This window comes from Catharus ustulatus, chromosome 13 (genome assembly GCF_009819885.2).
Source record: "Catharus ustulatus isolate bCatUst1 chromosome 13, bCatUst1.pri.v2, whole genome shotgun sequence".
Taxonomy (NCBI): Eukaryota; Metazoa; Chordata; class Aves; order Passeriformes; family Turdidae; genus Catharus; species Catharus ustulatus.
Window position 1 is genome coordinate 19,042,093 of NC_046233.1, and position 22,118 is coordinate 19,064,210.

The window sequence follows — 22,118 nt, forward strand, 5'->3', positions numbered from 1 at the left end:
TGTCTTACCTAAATAAAACAACCTCTAAACTGTTTGTTGGGACTAAATTTTCCCTCATAGTTAAAAAGTGAGGCTCCCCCTGTCCATTGTTTCCTTTACTATAGGGTTTGTTATGGTATTGCTTAGAGGGAAGTCACGTCCGTGAATTGGTATTGAAACCTGGTTTGTGACTGAGGTTAAACTTAAAGAAAAGGGGCAGTTTACAGGACAGGCTTCATTTGTGTGAGGCTGAACAAAAATCATTCTGTTGTCGTGAATAAAAAACCTTCAGTCATGATTTTACAAAGCAGAAGTTTTGGTTTTGTTCACGGGAGTGTGGTGAGTGTTGAGATTTTGATTTTAAATTTCCAGTGCAGGCAGAGGGGTCTTCATTCTAAAGGAACTTCATAGGATCCTGAGGAGTGGGTTTGGGTTTAAAAGTGATTTCATTCCACACTTCCACACTTTTATCTAATTTAAATCATTTTTAGTAACTCCATAATTAAGGCTCTGCACAACATTTTTGTCTTTCTAAACAGAAAACTCTGTCACAGGTGGGGAAGCAAAAACATGAAGACAGTGACATTACCCCAGGGGAGAAGGTTAAATGGGATGAGTTTCCCATACAGCTGATGACCTCCAGGTGTCCCTAGCTTAACTTCTCCTATAATTTTAAGCAAAATTCTTAATAATTCTTGACATAATGAAAGGAGATTTTAAGATGGATTAAGTATGGAGATGGAGAATATGTGCTGGACTTTATGGCTATAGTGGAGACAGCAAGATGAGGAATTGATATTTATAAAAATCTTAAAACTTTCAAAATACTGTAGAAATTCAGGTTCTGGAGTATTCATGCATGTAACTGATCCAGAAAGAAAAAAGCCAGATTACAAGGAATGCTGAAGCTCAGTCTTTTAGAAATGTGTTCATGCAAGACCTGTCAGAGCTCTGGAGTGGTTGTGCTGAGGATTTGCTTTCATTTGAGCTTTTCACCCATACACTCTGTGAATGCATCAGGTTGTGCAGATATGGCAAATGGTTGCTGCCTTTTTCCCCTGGAAGCCTCCAGCTGTCCTCACAGCTCAGCTCCTAATTCTATCTGTGATTCTAATAAATCCTGGAAAACATCAAATTGTTTTAGTATGTGGTGTCCTGAAAAGATAAGGACATGGTGGTAAGCAGCACCATGGACAAAAGTCTTATTTTCCACTCTAGTTAGAACTCAGTACTTTTAGAAAGTATTGGTGATAACACCCTCAGCTTTTTTTTTTTTTCCTTTTTGTTTTTTGCCTTCTTGTTTTTCACTGGAGCAATAGAATTAATTTTTGGAAAAATAAATATCATAGCTTATCTTGAGGAGGGTTCTTTCTCAAGGGGAAAACCTTGCTAAGTTCATGAACTTCTTCCAACAGTAGGGTTAGGATCTTGCTGGGCCAGATTTATCAAAGACTTTATTCCATTAGTGGAGATGAGAAAGTGAACAGTATTTCAGTCCTGCTGAGTCTTTACAAGCTCCTGATTTGAATGCTTGCAGGAACAGGAATGTTGGCTCATGAAATATGGGGAACATGTCAGTGCCTCTGCCAAGCAGCATCACTGTGCATTTCAGCTGGAAAAGAAATGCCAGATACTGGGATGAGTCTGGGAGTCTGCAAATAAATATTTGCATTGGCCATGTCTTTAAAATGCATTTTGATTGATTTTATTAAGGCTGGCATCCTTCCAGAACTGCTGAACAAACACTTTGGGATCTGATCCTTCATCATGGAGCGAAATGCCAAAATCCCAGTGGACTTCAAAGGGAGCAGAATTAAGTTCTCAGTCCCCAAAAGACATGTTTTTTATGTGATTTTTATCAGGAGGATCAGGTGGGAGGGTTTGTTTGACAGGCAGGAATCAGAGCCTGCAGGAGGTGAGTGATTCCTCAGTGTCCCAATCACTGGAGGCACCTGGAACATGGGCTGAGCCTGCTTTGAGCCTGGTTTTAAAGATGTTTTCTCTCTAGATGTGTTAAACAGTCAGGATGTAACAGCTTGCACTGAGCAAGAAAACTCCTTCAGTGATCCAATTGTCCAAATTATTGCTTGCTTCAATCTCTTTTGATCTGATTCTCCAGCTGGTGACATGGGACAGCAGTGGCAGGCTAAGGAATAAGCACAGGTTGGCAGGGAAGGAAAAACCTTGTAGTAGGGAAGGAAATTCCTTGTAGTAGGGGCTTTTGGAAAAGCAAAACAACCTCTTGATGAAGAATATTTACATGTCAAGGAAAAGCTGCAAAATTTGGGGTGGCTGGAGCTCACTCATTTGCTTTGAGAGTGTTTGATCACACAGCTCCATCCTCAGCCATCCCCATTCCCTTTTTGCCTTTTAGGACTGCTGTTGGATTCTGCTTGGATTTTATTCCTCCCAGGTCACTTCCCCACCCCATTTCCCAGTGCCAATCCCTCCAGGAAGGGTTTGGGGGCCCCAGTTCAGCAGGGGACTGGAGAGCATTGGGTGGTCAGGGCAAAATGAGGAGTGTGAGCTCAGAGATTTGGTGGGGATTGGTGGATTTGGGCTGGATTGGTGGGGATTGGTGGATTTGGGCTGGTTTGTTGGAATTAAGCTGATTTGGTGGATTTGGGCTGGATTGGTGGGGATTGGTGGATGGTTTGATGGAAACTGTTTTGCTGGATGCTTCTATTCCAATCAGCTTTTCATTCATCTTGAGACTCTTGGCTATAAAGCATTTTCTAGAAAATTTTAGATAAAAAGCCTAAATAGAGCTCTTTGTTAACTTCCTCTTTCCATATTCTCCACATCTCCTCTCCCATCCTGTGTCTCACTTTCTGTTCTGAGTAAATGATGGCAGCTATGCCCATTTATAATTTTCTAATTTAAACATAATTTTCTTGCATTGCCAGGCACCAGGATTTTTTTAAGTTGCACTGATTGAGATAATTATTTTTCCTTCTACTCAGTTAATACATGGAAGAAATTATCCATTTAAGAATCATAGATTGAAGAGAAAATCTTCACTAATTAACTCTACTATAAAACATTTAGGAGCAGTTTTAACATTAGTAACAATAGTTAGGTCTCCCACGCTCAATAACCTGCTGACTTTCTTGCATTTCAAAGTCAGAATATACAGATATTTGTGGGGAGGATGTGTGCAGCATCCCAAGACCCAGCTCACAGGTAAAGGTTTCTCCTTTTTATGGATGGCTTCTTTCTAGTTCAACAAATAAACAAAAAATCAAAAGTTTTTCCTTTGAGCCAGAGATGGGAATTTCATTCAGCTGTGGAGACAGCTGATGTGCCTTGGGGCAAGATATGGGAAGAAACAGATGGCCATAAAAGGAGAAGCACTGGGGAATAAAATAATTGAAAATTCCAAGCAGGAGTTTATAAATAAAATCTGTGGAAGCTTTCTGTTACATAAACAAAAATCCAAGGTAAGAATCCTGCATGCCCTGGAGAATCTTAAAGGGGATAGCCCAGGTGACTTGCTGGGTTTGCATTCACAGTCTTGTTTTGGGCTTTGTGCTCTGTGGAAAATTTTGGGGATATGCACATCATGGAAATAAAAAGTGTATTATTTTAAATTGAATCTTACCTGCATTTGTTTGCAGGAAGTTTTGACTGTGTTTGTTAGAATGTTTTCTACTCATAAAAATTAATAACAGCACGAGTCAAAACTTTTAAAAATTCAAATTGGCATTGCAGTGTTGTGAACTCCCTTTGAATTCTGCAAATTCCTCAGACACATTCTCTATGGGCCATATAATGTCTGCAAGTATAAATATTTCTTCTTAGGTAGGGGAATAATTCTTCAGGATTAAATAGGTGACTATTCAGACTTTCAGTTCTGGCTCTTGGTGAACATTTATGTGCCTCCAACCCAGACCATTTTATGATTCTGTGATCTTGGTCATGATTTTAATTATTATATTTGAAAAGTCTTATTTGGGTATAATTTGGACATTCCTGTGGGTCCCTTCCAACTCAGAATATTCTGTGATTCTTGAGTACTGTGCAAGCCACTACAATCTGTTGGGGTTGTGTGTCTGTCTGTCCCAAATTCTAATTTATGTGCTGTCAAAAAGGTATTCTCCTCCTGAAACTGAACTTTTGTTCACTCACTGAGGGGAAAAAGCCCCTCCTTACCTTATATGTGTAGGTCAGCACAAAACATTGCATTTTGGCTTCCTTTCAAGAAATCCTCTTTATTTCTCTATTGGTTATTTCTTTTCAGTGTCTCTGAACGAGGCAAACCCTGATTACAAGAGCACTGAACTCATATCAAAGGCACAGAACCCTTTCCAGGGACGTTTCTTCATTTTTATGTTGTAAGAGTAATTATAACAAGTTTGATTTGCAACTGCTGCCAGAGCAACTATTCCAGTCTAGTCAACTTGGAGAAGGTTAAAAATACGGTGGGATAAGCCTGGGCTTCAGCCAGGGAGAAAGATTCTGTTGCTACTTGCCCAGCATTAAGTGCAGAGTTTCTCCTGCCCCTCTTTTCCTGCTCCCCTCGTAGCCACGAGCACTCTGTCATGTTGACACTGGCACTGGAGCTGTCTTGCTCCGAGTTTGAAAGAAGCACTTTTATCATTTCTAATACACAGCCTGGGGCCAAAACAGACAAAGCAATTTGGAAGGACGAGGTTCAGCAGGAGGCTGGAATTCCCATTGTGCAGCCCTTTGGGAATTGGAGTCTGGAGCAGTTTTTTATCACATCACAAGTGATAAAAACTGCCCTGCTTGGTCAGCTGAGCTCCAATGGGGAGGGGACAAGCTCGTGGCCACTAATCCTTGAACTCAATTGTGATCTGCCTTGTTAGAGCTGCCAGAATTAACCCATGTCATTTAATCTGGTTCTTAAACTTTAAAAATCATACTATTCCAATATTTCAGATTCCCTTATTTTGTTTAACCCAGTTTTTAAACTTCAGTACTCATAATATTCCCATGTATCCCAATATTTTAAACTCACTTATTTTGTTCAATCCAGTTCTTAAACTTCAAAAATCATTATATTCCCACGTATTCTAATATTTCAGATTGACTTATTTTGTTTAACCCAGCTTTTAAACTTCCATAATCATAATATTCCCATATATCACAGTATTCCCCGAACTTGGTGGTCCAGATCATTGTCTTGACCCTTCCAGATGAAAAAGTAATTTCACGATTATAAGCCGCACCATTTTGACTAAAATTTTGGTCCGAACCCAAAGTGCAGCTTATAATCAGGTGTGGCTTATATATGGACAAAGAACAAAAAGTTGCTGTTTTAGTTTGGAGGACAGGTGTCTGCTGAGAAAGGCAGGAGTTTCTCTTTGAAATGGAGAATGTAAACCCCCTCCCTCCAAATTATTATAATTTTGAAATCAAGGGGCTCTCAGGCAAAGATATGGGAATTAGGAATAACAGTTCTTTTCTAGGGAAATTAAAATAGAAATACAGTACTACAAAGAACAAACCCCAAACCCTGACACAGTCAGAGTACAACCTGACACCCTGTCAGGCAGGGTGTTGGCAGCAGTCCCATTAAATAGTGGCTGCATCCTCCTGCAGTGACAGATGTGATTCAGTTGGAGCAGTGCTCCTGTACAAGGTGCAGTTTCCTTCCGGAGGTCCAGTGGTGATGTGGAGAAACCCGGTTTTCCTCTGGAGTCCAGTGGAGAAAGGGGCTCCCTTAGTGTTCCAAAACCTCTGTTTTTATCTTGGTAAGGAATGTTGGGCTCTTCCCCCTGGCTGGAGCAACTTCCAATGGGATGCAGTAATTTTATCAGTCCCACAGTGGGACTCAATGGGCATTAGCAGAAAATGACTGGCTGGAGGAAGGATGGGTTGTGAAAAGATAAAGAACAATGCCCTGCCTGGTTTCAATGGATGGGCCATTAGCAGAATATCTGCCGTTGAGATAAGGATCACTGCCCCCACCCTCTGATAGAACAGATACCTTTTATCACACTCTGTATTGTAATGTGCGGCTTATAATCAGGTGCGGCTTATGTATGGACAAAGAATGGAAAGTTGCTGACACCCAGAAGTGCGGCTTATACTCAGTGCGGCTTATAATCGTGAAATTACTGTAATTCTTCAGGCAGATGTGCCAGCAGTACTGAGGATGACTTTCCTGATCCAGGAGGATCTTCCTGTGGCACTGATCTGTTTCCATCTCCAGGATTTTCTCTTTTATTGAGCCCTGTATGGCATTGTCCCCACAGTTTTGTCTCCAGTGTTTTACCCATGTTTTGCAGAAAGGATGTTTTCATTCTAGCCCCTCTTTGTCCTTTATGTTGTCAGTCACCATAAGCTTCTCCATGTTCTGATCCGTGCATCTCGTCACCAAACTCTCAGCTTGTCTTAAAAATGATTTTACTTCATTTCAGTCTCCTTTTGAACTCTCTTCTGACACCTTCCTTCTCCTGCATGATGTTTCCACTCTGCAGTGATTTTAGAACAATCAATAAATTTTTCATCTCAGTTTCTATGAAACACTTGTAATAAATCTCCTTTAACTCATTTTTCAGAGAGCTGTCACCAATAATCAGACAACCTAAACATGTTTATCCTTCAGTCTCACTGCTGCATGACTTCATCAGTTTAGGTGCTGCCCTTTCTGGAGATGCATCTGATTCCCTTTTTTTATGGACTGTAAATCAAAGTGACACCACCATTATCTCAGAGTGACAAAATTCCCACTATCCATGTAATTGTGCCATAGTGAATAAGTCAAGGAACAGAGTTTTATCCTGCTGGTCTGATGCCCTTTGAGTCCAGTTACAAATATGAAGAAGAAATGCAAGACTTATCCCATTCCCATTGTCTTTTAGTAACCCTCAACTTGCTGCATAATTTTCTTTAAGTTTTTATGGCATTTTTCATCTTTGCATTAACTTTTATAATTACATTAATTGTTATTTGTTCTGTCTTTTGAGTGATTTGTTGGGGTTTGACTTCTTTCTTCTTGTTAACAGCAGTGCCAGAATTCAAAAACCAAATTCCCCCCAATGAAAAATGGGATGTGCCTGCCCAGCTTTGTACTTGTACATATGAATTTCATTTCTCCTTGGTGTGGGAAGAGTTGTAGTTGAGATAAATCCCTTTTTGATTGGCTGCTCTAAATAAAGCAAACAGCAATTGTCTCTAAACTAATGGCACTGATGTTATCACTGCCCCAGCTTAGAACTTGGAGACATTGATGGAGATAAATAATTTCTTTTATTGAACCTGATCTTTTAGGGGTTTTTGCTCGTGAAAAATAAATCCTCCTCAGTTCTTTAACGAGACATGAAGCCTAGACATAGTTTTTTGTTCAGAAGGGATGAAGTTTAAAGTAAGTTTAAACTATTTATTAAAATTTTTTAATATATTAATTAGGAATTTGGTAAAATAAATTGTGTCTGTATCTCGTGCAAGGCTTAAGATTCTCTAGAATGCAGATTAAGCTGAAGGGAAGAGTGGATATTTCCATATAAATATAAAAACTCCAATCAGTCCACCTTTGGGTTGTACCATGCTCCCAATGAGACAGAGATCCAAAGCAGTGAGACTTGTGTGCTAATTTATATATCATATATTAATAATATATATAATATATATAATAATATATCATTATTAATATTCTGCTGGTAGGGGGACGTTAACCCAGCTTTGTGGAGCAGGAAGAGCTCTTGACTGGTTTGGAAACCATTATTAATAATAGATTCTAATCCATAATTATGCATTAGGAACCTTGCAAGAATATTTAGAAAGGATCCTGCTCCCTGCTCTGTCCTTTCAGAAATGAAGACACCAGTTTGAATTTCTGTCCCAGTTTGATCTGTGGCTCCCATGGCTGTTCTCAGTGGGCACTGCAGCTCAGTTTGGAGATCTCTCCAAGCCATTCTTCCCTGGGATTGCTCCTTCCACAGCTCCTTTGTGAGCTCCTGGTCACAGCTGCCTCCTGTGCCACCAGCCTGGCTCAGGGGGGTTCTTAGGTGGGGAAAAAGGGCTGGAAAAACAACTTTGGAGAACTGCTTGAGCTGTGTGGAAAGAGGCAGTGCAGATGTGGTGTAATGCCCTGCTTTCCCTGAGCAGACATGACTAAACAGACTTTGTCTGCTCCCAACAATTACGGAGTTTGCCAGGGTGTGCAGGGCCCCGTGCAAGTTCCAGCTTGCTCCCAACTGGGAGAGGAGTTTTCCAGTCTGTGCACAGATGTTGTAGCTGCTCATGGCCTCTTCATTTTGGGGTTTGCTCAAGAACTTTTTATTTTTCAAGCAACACCTTAGCCTTCACTTCCAGCCTGTGGAATTTTGAATTCCCTGGAAGCAGTGCTTTGCACAGCCCAAAAGCAGGCTTTGCTCTAGATGAGAAAAAAGTCAGAAAATCCAGTGCTGTTTATTCATGACCACAACAGCTTTCTGTCATCATGACTCACAGAAAGACCCTGAGAACCTCTGCTCAGATTTTTATTTACTGTAGGGACTGCTGAGTGTGAGTGTGGGCTCTGCAGGGACATCCCTGGGGTGCAGGTTGAGCACCTTTCTGCACAATTCATAAGAGAAGGAGCAGGGAAATCACTAATTAAAGCTGAGGCAGAAATAAATGAGGCTTTCCATGCTGGATGGGGTGATCACCTGGCTCCCCTGGCACTGGGGGTGTGCTGTGGGAGCAATCCCTGCTGAGCTGGGAGCAGCTGGGGAATCCCTCACCTTTCAGCAAGGCTGGGGCTGGACACACACAAAGGGAACTCTCACAAGGGCTTCATGCTCTCCTTCTCCCTGCTAATTGGAGATGTTTTCTGAAGTGAGTCTGAAGTCCTGGCTGCTCTTCATCCCAGAAAATGAAGCGTGCAGATGCAAACCTGAGATAGGATTGTTAAAGGCTGCATGGTTTTTAGCCCCTCAGTACTGCTGGTTAATGTTATGGAACTTGTGTTGTTGTTGGGATTTTAATGGGGCTGCACACAGGGATACAAAAGTTTCCATGAGCAGTTCCTTCCTTACATCACCAGCGTCACTCTGGACAATGTTTGAGTATCAGATCAGGAGGAAATGAGTGCATCACACCAGGACAGCTTCATTTAGTCCTTCAGGAAACTTCTGAACTAGAAAACAGCTCCTTGACTTTCAAAACAAGGATTACAAAGCTTTTGTACTCATTATAGATTATTTTTTATTAAAATAATTAGACAGCATTTGGTTAAATATTTTAATTTGCTGCTTAGGTTTTTCAGCTGGAAATGGAGCTTCACATTCTGAGCAGCACATGAAAAATAAATGCCACCCCCTCTCCTGATAGCAATCCCCCCTCTGCCACCAAGAAATACACTTTAAAATAAAAAAGATTCAGTTAAGATGCTAAACCCACTGCAGGATTAAATTGTTCATGGCAAGTGTGACAGATTCATCTGAGTAACATTGTAATGGCAGTACAGCTTAATTTACTTAAAACCTAAGTTATTAATTGATAGTTTGTCTTAGAGAAGGAATAAAATGCTTTTTAAAAGGAGGTTATTCCTTTAGGTAAATTATATGTGAGCAGGAAGAGTCAAGGTTTGCTTTGTTTTGAAGAGAGCACTGATAGAGCTCTGATCTGTAAAAGTCACCACTGTAATCAGGTTTATTCTCTCCATTATAACTGTGTGTATCTGGAATAATTGATCAAGATTGCCTGTGCCAGGTGTTGGTGTCTGCAAACTTTTATCTGTGGAAGACACAGCTCATGACTTCAAAGATTAAGGAAAACTGTGCTTAATCTTCACAATGCAACTAAACTATATTAAATGTTGTGCAGAGAAGAATGTCTCTAATTCAGATTTAGCTCATTAGAAAATCTCTTCTGCTACCCATAATAAAAAATAAAATGGGGGAAACAGCCATCCCTGATGAGGAGGAAATCAAAACCTCAGATTTTAGTTGCAATGTAAAATTTTTATACAGTTCTGAGGACAAAGAACTCCTTCAGTAGAATAAAGATGCTTTTATTTATCACACCAGAAGGGAAATATCAGAAGTACACAACAGCTCTTAAATATATTTTGTGCTGAAGTAGTAGCACTTGAAAGGTTAATGCAGGAGAGGGGGTCTGAAAATACAAAATTAACTTTTCTGAGCTCCCTGTGAGGATGTTTGGGTGGAGTACTGCTCCTGGGAAAACTGTACTTTGTGTTACATGGCTTTTATGGGGTTGTTTGGGTTGGGGTTTGGGTTTTTTTGAAGTCTCTGCATTACTCAACAGTCAAATGCAACACTGACATTTTGCAGGAGTGTTCCATTGAGCCAGAAAAAGGGATATGAAGATTTGATGTGGAATCAGGCTGAGAATGAGGTGATTCCACGTGGAGCTGAAGGTGGGATGCAGCTTCCAGCATCCCTGGCAGTGCCCAAGGCCAGGCTGGACATTGGGGCTTGGAGCAGCCTGGGACAGTGGGAGGTGTCCCTGCCATGGGGCTTTAAGGGCCCTCCCAACCCAAACCAGTCTGGGATTCCAGAAGTGTAATATGATTTTAAATGTTTATAGAAGAAAGAGTATGAACCTGGTTTTGGAAGAAAAGAACAAAAAATCTTTTGTGTATATATATATATATATTTGGGGGTTGGTTTTTTTGGGTTTTTTTGTGTTTTTATATATATACATACAATTTTTTTTTTTGCACCTGTGAAGGTGCATGGTATATTCTGTTCTCCAAGTGCTGCTGGAGCCTGCTCCTCCTGGCAGCAAATGGAGCTGGAGTGGCAGTTCTGTGCTGGGTGCTCTGGGCTGTGTCCCTGCTCAGTGCTGATGGAGCCTGGAATCACCTTGTGCATCCTGCTGGGAATCTAGGGATGGCCCTGAGGACCCTGCAGTGTTTGACCATTTTTTGTTTCATTTAAGACTCATCATAGTTCAAAGTCATTCCAAACAACCTCATAAGTGTATTCCAGATCTTTCTTTGCAGGGGAGGAAGAGGTGAAGTGACAAAAATGAGATATTTAGGGTAATGCAGATTTAGTGCCATGAAGAGGTAAAGTTTGTTCCCATAGTACAGGAGATCTGTTGGGTTTTTTAAGATGAATTTAATGGAAAATCCACTGAACATCCTGGTTCTCTATTCCCATTTTGAAGCCACTCACTCTATTTGCTGCCTGCAGTCAGATTTTTAAAGTGGCTTCTCACCCTGTTGCTCCCAGCTGGACTCACACGTTCTTTGTGATCCATAAACTCATGGAATGGCAATCACAGAACAGGCCAAAAGATCAAAGCCACCCCAGATGGGGGGAAAGGGAACTGTGAGCCAGAACAAGCTGTGTGCCTTGTGAGCAGCTGGGAGCCTCTGCTGGAGCACAGCTGAGACATCCCCAGGGCTCCAGGGCTGCAGCTGGGCTTTGCTGAGCCTGGCTGGGCTGGACAAACCTGGAGTAACAGGGCTGCTTTGGAGCTGGGTCACTTTGCAGGGGCTGTGTTTGTTCCCCTGCTTTTCCCAGCACAGCTGAGGAGGTGCAGGGTGGGTTTGGTTTGGGCTCACTGAACAATTTGCTGCTCTCAGACCCCACTTGGTTGGGGTGGTCATGGACCCTTCCAGCAGCCTTGGAATGAGGTTCACCCTCCATCAGGAGCTTGGGAGAGCATTCCTGAGAATGAGAAACCAGCAGCAGAGCAAGGGGGCACCCACTTTGTTACAGCAGCTCCAGGAAATTAGGATTTAAATTTGATTTGATAGCTGGGGCACAGCCACTTACAGACAATCTGTTAGTCCAGCACATGTTGAAATTCTGTGGTCAGAAAATCAAAAGCAATTTAGAAAGGTCTTGCAGAATCCAGATCCCTGCAAGAGCCTCCAGGCCCAAAATCTCTGCATGGTCCCGTCAAAATTCTTGTTTGTTCAGTTGTTTCTGTATTAATTGAAATGTTATAGGAATAAATCTGACACTTGGACCCGAGCTTTCAGCTGGATGTGGGTTGGACATATGGTTTTAAATCAGTACAGAAGTTTTTTGAGTGAAGTTGAGGCTGCCTCTGTTGTTTATTGTTAGTTTATTGTTAGTTTATTGTCAATTTATTGTTAATTTATTGCATGGGCCTAGCAGATGTTTCCAGAGCAAGGCAAGGTGCTTGCAGAGGCCTCTCACTGCTGGGGCACCTTCTGCTTTTTCAGGTTTTTCTCTCCATTTGAAACAAAACCAAACCAGAAACCTGATCTGCCTGTTCCATTTCTAGGACATCATCACCTTACTTTTAATTGCTGATTTTTCCCCTGTTTGTGCTTTTATATCAGCACTTGCAATTTTCTGGGTAATATTTATTTTGATAAACCTGATGGGAAAAGTGACAGGATTAATCAAGGGGAAAACTGACACATAAGATTTTAATACAAACAGATTTATCGTCCCTAAGTTTCTGAAGTACATAACATGAAATAAATCTGATAATCCTCTGAGCATTGAACACTGCAAACCATGTTCTTTTATTCCCTCCATTTATATTTTCAGAAATTATTTTACTTTCTGACTATATGAAGAGCATTCCTCCTGTGGAAGAGGAGAGAGGAGAAAGTTTTCCCTATCTTCTTGCTGCCTTCTCCACAAGATAGAAATGTTGTGTATACACCACATGTATCTCCATGGAAGCAATGATGAGATTCATGAGGTCACTGGATAAATCAAAGTTTTCATGAACCAATATTTTGATTGCATTTCAAGTTTTCTGTTACTTATGTATTACAGACAGTGCATGAGAGGAAGTCTGGTTATACTAAAGCTGTGCACAAAATTCACATGTAAGATGACATAACTGCATGTGGGACATGTGTTAATTTTTTCTGCCAAATGTTATTTCCTGATGATGGGAATTGAGCTGAAAAGGATCCCTGTTGTTGGGTTTGGAATTATTTAGAATAATGCATATTTTGCTTGTGTTTGCCAGCTGCACCTTGTGAGGATGGAGTGTGGTTGATCAAACATGAAAATGCTGAAACTTGACTCATATCTGAGTTAGGTGACCTTCCAATAATACTTTTAATTGTTATTTTATCTGTCTCAACTGAAAATGATCTGAGCTCTTCAGTCAGTCATTAAAGCCTCAAGGATTTCTATGATGGGTTTTTTCCCTTGTAGAATTTAGGAGTTTTTTGAAAAGAAGAGGAAGATTTTCCCAGTTCTCAAGGGACAATGTCCCTTGATGATCTGATGTGCAAATGTCAATCCAAGTTCCTTCTGCCACCCAAAATCTCTGATTCCATGGGGAGTGGTGGGATTGTTCCTCCCCACAGCTGTGTGCCCTGCCTGGCCAGCCAGCTGGAATTTCTTTGGAAGAAATGAGGAATAGCTGTTTTTTAGGGGAACAGAAGTGTAGAATTCAGCATCTTTGAATCATTTTTGGAAAGGCTGGATGAGTGTGCTGCTCTTGCCAGGAGGGTGTTGCTCTGCAGGGCTGTGAGGAAGCATTGTGAGGGTGATGATGGTGAGGATGATGATGATAAAAGAAGACATTGATGGATTTGTGGTAGCTATGGGCTGATTTAACCAAGATGATCCTTGTTTGAGGAGATGATTTAATCTCATGTTTGGATGTAAAACCATTGGAGCAGGGTTTTGGAGAGGCTGTTCAGTCTCAGAATTGTTGAAAACTCAGCTGGACAAACCATTCTGTAATTGTGTGGTGGTTTTATGGACCAGCACAGGTCCAGGAGCCTGAACACCCTGAGGTTGTTGGTCCTGCTTTGGGTGAAGGATGGACAAAATGATTTTCAGACGTGTTTCTGGAGCTCAGGGATTCTGTGCCTTATGTTTAGAGCCCATCTTTTATAATCTCTTCATTATTTCTGGGTTGTTTATTCCTGCACTTCAGTGGTGGAGTTAATCTGCTGCTCATTTTTTACCATTAGCTCCCAACTGTTTGATTGTTAGGACCTGAAAGCTCATTTTCTGACAGCAGTTCTGCATCACCGGGGAGGCAAAAAGATGCAGTGGGACAAGGCAAATGATGGATTTACAGCAAAACAAACACAATCTGGGTAATTGGAGTGGCACAGACTCAGGTGTAGAAATGGTTTAATTGTTCTGAAACCCATTTATGTATCCAATCCACGTTTGCTGTACAAGCCTTGAAAATAAATTTGCTTTTATATCTGTGTTATCAATTTTTTGCTGGACTTATAAATGTGATGAATATAAACTTACAGTTTTCTTTTTGATGTAAAACCTGGCACATCAAAGGGGGAAGGTAATAGAAGAATTCAAATACACAATACTGTATAGTACAATGTTTTATTTTCATTTCAGTCAAAGGCTTTCTATGAGATTTAATCATTCCTATGACAGAATTTCCATTAATTGTGGCTTCCTTCAAGCACACGTTCTCCTTGCACAACTGCCTGTGCTGGTAGGAGAATGAAGTTGAAAATCCCCCAGAAAACAGAATAATGGCAATCATCAAACGTGCTTGGGGCTGTGTTTATTTATTTTCCCACTTGTTTGCAGTTTTTAAGAGGCTGAAGAAAAGTCTCCTCCTAGAGACTCTGCAACAACTGCAGTGCTGTGCCCTGAAAAATGCCCTTCCAGACAGGAGAAAAATTGGGTTTGTGTTTGCTGCTTCTGTGCTTTGGGACTTTTTTTCCCCTCATAAAACAAGGAACAATGGAAGGAAATCTGTCTGAGGCATTTTTATAGCAGAAAAACCCTCGTGTGCATTTTTTGTTTGTTTCTCTTTTTTTGTGTTGTTTCATTAATTGTTAGTCGTGACCAAAAAAACTCCTTTTTGTCAATGTTTTCATGTCTTTTTCTGATGAATACCTGGGAAAAGTGCTCTGCCCCAGAAGGGACTAATTACTGCTTGGTGCTACTGTTTGTGTATCTGCTTGGAACTGGAGGTACTAAAAAGACTTTCTAGCTAAAAGTTTATTTGTGAATAAATATTTTCTGTGCTGTTTAATTACCTTTTTCTGTTTTGTTCTTAAAAATAGTTTTCAAAGTCTTTCAGATACCAATATTACAAGATATTGAGGTTTTAGGGTCCCTTCCAACCCAAACCATTCTGTGTTTTTAGGTATTGTACATGTATTTTTTAAATATTCATGTAAGAGGAACTTGTAGAAGAATTGCTGTTTGTTGAGATTAAAATGAGAGTGCCCCATTACTCTGACCTTGCAAGCTGTGGCTGTGGGCTGAAAATACAGAATTTTGGAAAGGCTATAAGGGCAAAACAAGCAGCAGTCAGGGCCACCAACACTGAAAAACAAAACAAAACAAAAATATAGGTATGAGGTTGATGGACTTGATTTTATTGCAAGATAGTGAAGGAAGGCTGTGGGGGCAGACACAGAAAAAGAGAATTTGTGAAGGTACAAGGGATACCAGGGATTTGTCAGCCAAGCTGGGAGAGGACCCCTGTGTGCAGGCATCTGGAGAAATTATCCACCCTTTTCTCCACCTGCTGCCTAAATAAAGCAGCTTGAAGAAAGAAATGCACTTTTCACAGTTTGTTTTTGGGGTTTTTTTTAGGTTAATTTCCCTCTGTGTGTTTAAGTTTGGAATTTGTGTGTCAGCTGAGGGAAAAAGTATCTGATAGTTCATTATTCAGATGATGGCCTGATTCTGGGTATAGTTGAATTAGAGGAAGCTAGAAAGTTTTGAAAAAAAGATTTGGGAGCATGAGTGTAGGATGAGGTCCTGCACTGGGAGCAGGTGGAGCCTGGTTGGGGATCATTGTCCAGCTCCAGCTGCAGGCAGCCACAGCACAAGTCCTAAAATGGGGGAATAATAAAGGCTGGGGGGGTGAGCTCCAGTTTTGGAGCTGCTGTTGTGAAAGTTCAGTTTGCAGGTACCAGGTGTTTCTGTGCAAAACTCTCAATTCCATTGCATTTATTGGAAGTGAAATCTGGAGCTGGGGAAAATCAATCCCTGGGAATTTGTGGCTTTCCCCTCTTGTTCTTCCTATTATTTATTATTTCAATTTATTCTGAGCAGGCTCTGAGCAAAGCTCAATCTCCCCTTAGTGCAGAGCACTGCTCCTTTTGGGTGTTCACTTTTTTCCTGTGGGAAAGGGGCATGGGGGAACTGTTGAATATGGAAAATGCTCACAGTGTGCCTGGTTTGAGGGAGATGAGGGAAGTGCTCCCAGTGCAGAGGGACAGCCATGAAAGGAGGGTGCTGAACTTTGTAATTATCCCCCTGAGTCTGTCTGCAGAGGCTGCAGGTTGGAACTTGCAGGGATTTAATGAATTTCAAGGTGCAGTTTCATTTCTGGGCTGTTCCTGAGATGCAGCCAGGGATGGGGCAGGTCCCACAGGGGTTTGTGCACTGCAGCACATCCAGCACATCCCACACCCATGGGGGTGTTCAGCCACATATCCACACTGGAAAGGGCTTTAGGCTGCCCCAAATCCTGATCTATCTTCTCTGTGGTGAAGCACAGGGCTAGAACGGGATTTACCTCATATCTAGCAAACAATTCACATTTTATTGCTGTAAAATAGCAAAAAGTTGCTTGAATGAGTTCTCTTTTCATTAAAAATCCTGATTGTTTCTAAATTATAGGCTGAGATTTGATAATTACTCTGTGAAACCATGTTCTCATGTGATCCTCAGCTGTGCTGTTTGATTGATGAAACATTTCATTTTCAGCCTTTAGAATTTTACTCTTTACTCCTCACCATATGTGAAGCATTTATAACCCAGCAAATCCTGTGGCTTGCATAAAAAAATCTCCCCCAGGTCCTCTTGAGCAGCATGTTTTGGTCCATGTGTCTGTAAATTCATCTCAGTTGTGTGTAGAAAACATGTGTGGGGCTTGCTTGGTTCTTTGGCAGTTTGGAGACAAGGAACTTCTCAGAATGCCCTCAAGGTACATTTGTATTCTTGCAGGTTTATTTATGAGATAAACAGTGGATATCTGTTTGAATCACAGATGTTAGTTTGAAGATGCAAAGCCTGGCTAGGTGAGCACCAGTTTTGTTGCTGCTGTGGTGGAAGTTCACGTTGCAGGTACCAGGTGTTACTGTGCTGGGGAAGAAATGCAAAACTCTCAATTCCATTGCATTTATTGAATGTGCAGTCTGGAGCTGGGGAAAATCAATCCCTGGGAATTTGTGGGCTTTCCTCCCCTCATTCTTCCTATTATCCACCAAAATTATAGTTGGACAAGTGTGGGAATCCTTCTCTTCTCCTGAATAGCCATAATTTGCATGTGAAATTCAAGAAGCTCTCCAAAGAAGTTTGAATATAAAAGCAGCTATTTGAAGGAACAGGTGCACTGAGATAATCTGCCCAGGTTTGTGCAGGCTGGGGTGGGGCTGGCAGCTGCTTCATTCTCTTCCCATTTTCTGACTCCTCCTGTGCTTGCCTGGAGCTGGGTTTGGGTTTGCCTCACCCAGGTGTGCAGCAGGACAGAGGAGACGTGAACAAATCCAAATTCACAGCTTGGTTTGGAAATCAGACTCTTCTGACAGTCATTTCACATGTTGTGTTTCTTGGCTTTCTGTATTTTTTTTCCTCTCTTAAAAGGTTCACTCTTTTGAAGTCATCCCCAGAGTTTGCATAGTCATCATCTAGTAAAGTTTAAACATCTTTTTTTAAAAATATCTATTGCTCTTAGTCAGGAGCCTGTGATAATTTAGCTGTCAGGATTTCACACAGTTTCCTTTGCACAATCCCATGGAGCTTGTTTTCTTGAAGGAAATTTGCAATTGTTAACTTCTACATTGATTTTTTCCCTTTTGTTTCGCGTTTTCCTCTTCCCTCTACATCTCCTTTGTTGATACCACCACTTTGTTCTCTATAAACCTTTGTAAATTGGACACAAAGCACTGTGCTGCAATTTTGGAAGTGTCCAAGGCCAAGTTGAGTTTGGGCTGGAGCAGTTTGGGATAGTGGAAGATGTGCCTGCCCGTGGAACAAAATGAGCTTTAAGTCCCTTTCAACCCAAGCCATTCTATGGTTTAATGGTTCTGACTGCTCTGAGGTTGTATGGAGTCTAAACTGTCTTACAAAACTCTGTTCTCCTGGAGGGAAAACACTTTCCAAACACTTACAAACCATCCTCCTCAATCCAGGCTATTTGAGAGCTGATTAAATACCTGGGAACCTCCTTTTCTGTGTTTCTGTGAATATTTTTTGTTCAAGCCTCCTTTTTGTTAAAAGCCTCCTAGAAGAGAGCTGTGCTTTAGAAAAGAGAAAATTTCCTTGTCAGGGCTGCAGTCTGTGGGCTTTGTTTCCAGGCTCTGGGCTAGGGGGACTGTCTGAACTTGGGATTTCTGCTTTTCTCTGGCTTGAATCATACCCTAAACTCTATTTAAAGATTTTGTTTTTTGTATTTATTTTCCACATCCTTGACCCTGACTGGCGAGCTGGACATTTGTGTTTGCCTTGGCAAGCTCAGAGCTGCTCATCTAGGGCAGGATGAAAACTCTTTTTTTCCTTGTGTAAACAAACTGTTCCTTCAGTATTTTCCATAAGGATTTACACCACCATTTTGTGCCGCTTCTAGGAATGGAGAAGATCTTGCCATTCAGAGTTTTCCTTTTGCACAGCTCCTAGCACTGCAGAGAAATGTTTGATTTTATGTGTTTCCCTAGGTTGGATTTGAAGAGCTTTTTTCAGAACGTTTTCAAATACCAGAAATAGTCCATTTTTTTCCTGTAAGGGTTTATTAAAGCTATAGGTCAATAGGCATTGTTGCCTGTCTAGAAAAGGGGTTATTTGTATTTTTTATTTGTCTACCCAGTGCAGTGAGAACAGTGCCCCATTGTCCCAGGCACTGGGACATGTAAAAAACTGCTTTGTGCCCTGAAGAATTTACAGCCTAAATAACTGTTGGTGCTCTGCTGCGAGGGGGTTTGAGATATTTTAGTGGTCAGGATGTAAAATGAGAGAATAACTCAGCTGGCCACTTGATGCCAGCACACAAGTTGTGTTTTGGAACAGAAGAACTGAATTTGATTTCCCCTGGGACACAGAAATGCTGCTGCTCCTTTGGTCAGGTCAGGGCCAGTGAGGGATTTCTGGGGGCTGTGTGCTCTGGAAAAATGGCATTTTTGTGCTTCTCATCCAAACCACTCATCATGTGTCATCTGCAGCACTCCACAAGTGCTGCAGATAATTCAGGCAAGTTTGAAATGCTCCCTGTCACAGACACTGTTTTATGTATTAGAAACTTGGTGTTACTGGTGTTAAACCCAGCTCAAGGCTTAGAAAAGGGTCTTGGCCATGAGCTAAACCTCTAAAATATCAGAAGAAGTGTTTTAGGAGCATCCCTGTTTCTCAGGAAGAAAAGGCTTGGAGGATATACTGAGAACATGTTCTGCCCCCATCCAGCTCTGCAGATCCCTGGTGTGAATTTCTGCCACTCCACCTCAGTGTGCTCACAAGGACACCTCAATATTCTGTGAAAATATTCACTTTTTCCCCACTCTGTAACCACTGACTGGCCAAGGGCAAGTCAGAAAGTAAAAGCACAATTATGTCATACTGCAGAAAAAAATAGTGTAGTTTAATTCTTTTTTAAGTAGTAGAAAGGTACAAATTTCCATATAGCTTCTTGTCTAGGAGATCTAATCTTTAAGTGTAAAATGACCAATTAATTCTTCATGGATGTCTAGAAATGTTTCTGCAGTGTTTGGTAAAATGAGCTGTTTATTAGAAGTGATTACTCACGTCAAGTGTGTGCCAATGAGTCAGCCAACCAACCCAGAATGTCTGGGCTTTGATCTGAGCCTCACTGTGAAATAAAGAGCAAATAGCCAAACTTATTTATTATCTGCAAATGATAATAAATACCAAATAGCCAAAGTGACAAATGCTGAAAAGTACATGTTAAAAATACCCCCAAGATGACAAATAATGATTGGTGTGTAGGTTGTTAAGAGAAGAGAAAAATACTGAGTTTTCTGTAATGCTCCATTGGAGCTAGTCAGCAGTTCATAAAGTGCTATTAATTATTCCTTTAAACAGCAATGGGATTTTTTGAGAGTGTTTTAAGAGCATATTTCAACTCCACAAGCTAAAATTGCTTTTTTTCTTGCAGATCTGGGACATGAGTGATGATGAAACAGTTTGAAATCAGGTGCTGAGGAGGAGGAGGATGCTCTGGAGTGCAGCCCTGCCTTTTATCTGTGCTTTGAGGAGTTAATGATTGCTTACCCCTCCTGACTGCTGGAAAGACAAACAAACAGAACCCACGTTTTGCCATGAATAACTTCACTTTCAAAGCAGTCTCTTATGGACAGGACTCACCATGTTTTCATTTTTATTGTGTAAATAACTGCAGCAATGTGCTTATGTTTAAACCTGGTCTCTCATTTTTGGTTTTTTGTTTTGGGTTTTTTTTTCAGTATCTAAATATGGCTTACATATAAAAAATGCTGCTTAAGTAAATTAGGGTGGTTTGTTTGGGCCAGGTTTTATTTTGCTTGTCAATAGCCATGTCCAAGCTGCATTTCTGAATGGCTTTTTTCATCTCTCTCAAATTTGGGGCACTTTAGTTGGAATTTGTGAAGATTGAGCATTTTCTGCTCTTGGGAGTTAAATTTAATGCTTAAAGGTGGGCAGGAGTGGGTAAGGACCTGAACCTGCTGCCTCCCCCACAGGAGTTATTTGCAAACATGCATTTCAGCTGCAGTTCTGGATGTGTCCATGGAATTGTTATTCTCTGTAAAGATCCCATCTTTTCATGCTGTGGAAACAAAGTGATTTCACTGATTTTTGCCCAGGAATGACCAAAACATTTATATCATGATTAGGCTCCTCTGAAGCTCAGAGAAGGCTGTGTTTTATGGTAAAATATTGCTTTGGGGGGTGCTGGATCGTTGATTCAGTCCAAACCTGTAGGGAAATGCTTCACTGAAACGAGAAATTTGTTCTCTGACGTTGCTGTTCTTGGGTGTGGTCGTGCAGAACCTTGCAGGTGTTCAAAAAGAGCAATTCTCTTTTCCTTTTTGCTTCATTTAATTTTTTCAAGTGGCTTCAGAGATTATGGCTGAGCACAAACAGGAGTTTGAGAATCCTTGAGTTTAAAAAAATAGCTTGAGGAAAAAGGAGTTTGAAAATATCAAAGTGCATTACTGCAAAATTGAAAGTGAATCTATTGGTCTTAACTTGGAATGGGTCTTAGAAGGAAATTTGAAGTCTCTTTCATAGCTTTATATTGTGGGGTTTATGAGTTAACTCACTTAGAAAAAATGCAAATCACTTTATCTGCCAAGCAGCCTCTATTTCCCAGATATATTATGAAATTTACTTGGTAAATCCAATTATTTTAGTTCCTTCCTTAACATAAGCTCTGAAGATTTTTTTGTAGACGATTTCCCAACTTCTCTCTCATCAGAAGTTCAGTCAGGTCAAGGATATCTGCAACTCCCATCTTCTGATCAGAAAAGATTTACTGAAACCTGCTGAGATTTGCACCAAGTGTCTAAAATAGCCATTATTGTCTAAAATCGCCATTATTTCTATTTATTTATTGTCATAGCCATTATATTTACATTATTTCTTACCTGGGGGAATATCTAATTTAGGTAACTTCAGTGTAATATAAAAATCTATTTGAATGCAATATATTTTGGAAATCAGAGCAAATAATCTCTTGGTGGTCAGGCACTGAAGACTGATTGAAACCCTGAAATCTGCATTTTAAAGCAGTTAAAATGGATCATGACTTTGCAGCCGTGTTTTTAGCCATGGCACAGTCCAGCTGGAGCCATGGGTTGGTGCCAGGAGAGTTTAAAGGGAATAATCTGCTTTTTTCTCTTTGGGAGCTGCTGACCCGTGCAGTGTGAGCAGCTCTGCACTTTGGGGTTATCTAAGACTGGAAAGCTGAGTCTCTCTGAGCCAGGAAAACATTCAGAATTGTTTTAAATACCTGCAGCTCTGCTGGGGCAGCCTGTGCAGGGGGCAGGAGGAGCAGTTCAGAGCTCAGGTTCATGTTCCCATGTTTGTTCCCATGTTTGTTCCCATGTTCCCGTTTGTTCTCCTGTTTGTTCCCATGTTCCCCTGTTTGTTCCCATGTTCCCCTGTTTGTTCCCATGTTTGTTCCCATGTTTGTTCCCATGTTCCCCTGTTTGTTCCCATGTTTGTTCCCATGTTTGTTCCCATGTTTGTTCCCATGTTTGTTCCCATGTTCCCCTGTTTGTTCCCATGTTTGTTCCCATGTTTGTTCCCATGTTCCCCTGTTTGTTCCCATGTTTG

General features: G+C 41.0%; 1 protein-coding gene across 2 annotated transcripts in view; it reads left to right on the plus strand.

Annotated features, from left to right (window-relative positions):
• Positions 1–22,118, plus strand: part of ATG7 (autophagy related 7) — a 79,348-nt gene that overhangs the window by 50,205 nt on the left and 7,025 nt on the right. For both annotated transcript variants that reach the window (XM_033071427.1, XM_033071428.1), the window contains one exon: positions 19,960–21,875. In XM_033071427.1, coding sequence (XP_032927318.1) covers positions 19,960–19,992 — 33 coding nt within the window. In that variant the 3' untranslated portion in view covers positions 19,993–21,875. The remainder of the gene's footprint in view (positions 1–19,959; positions 21,876–22,118) is intronic.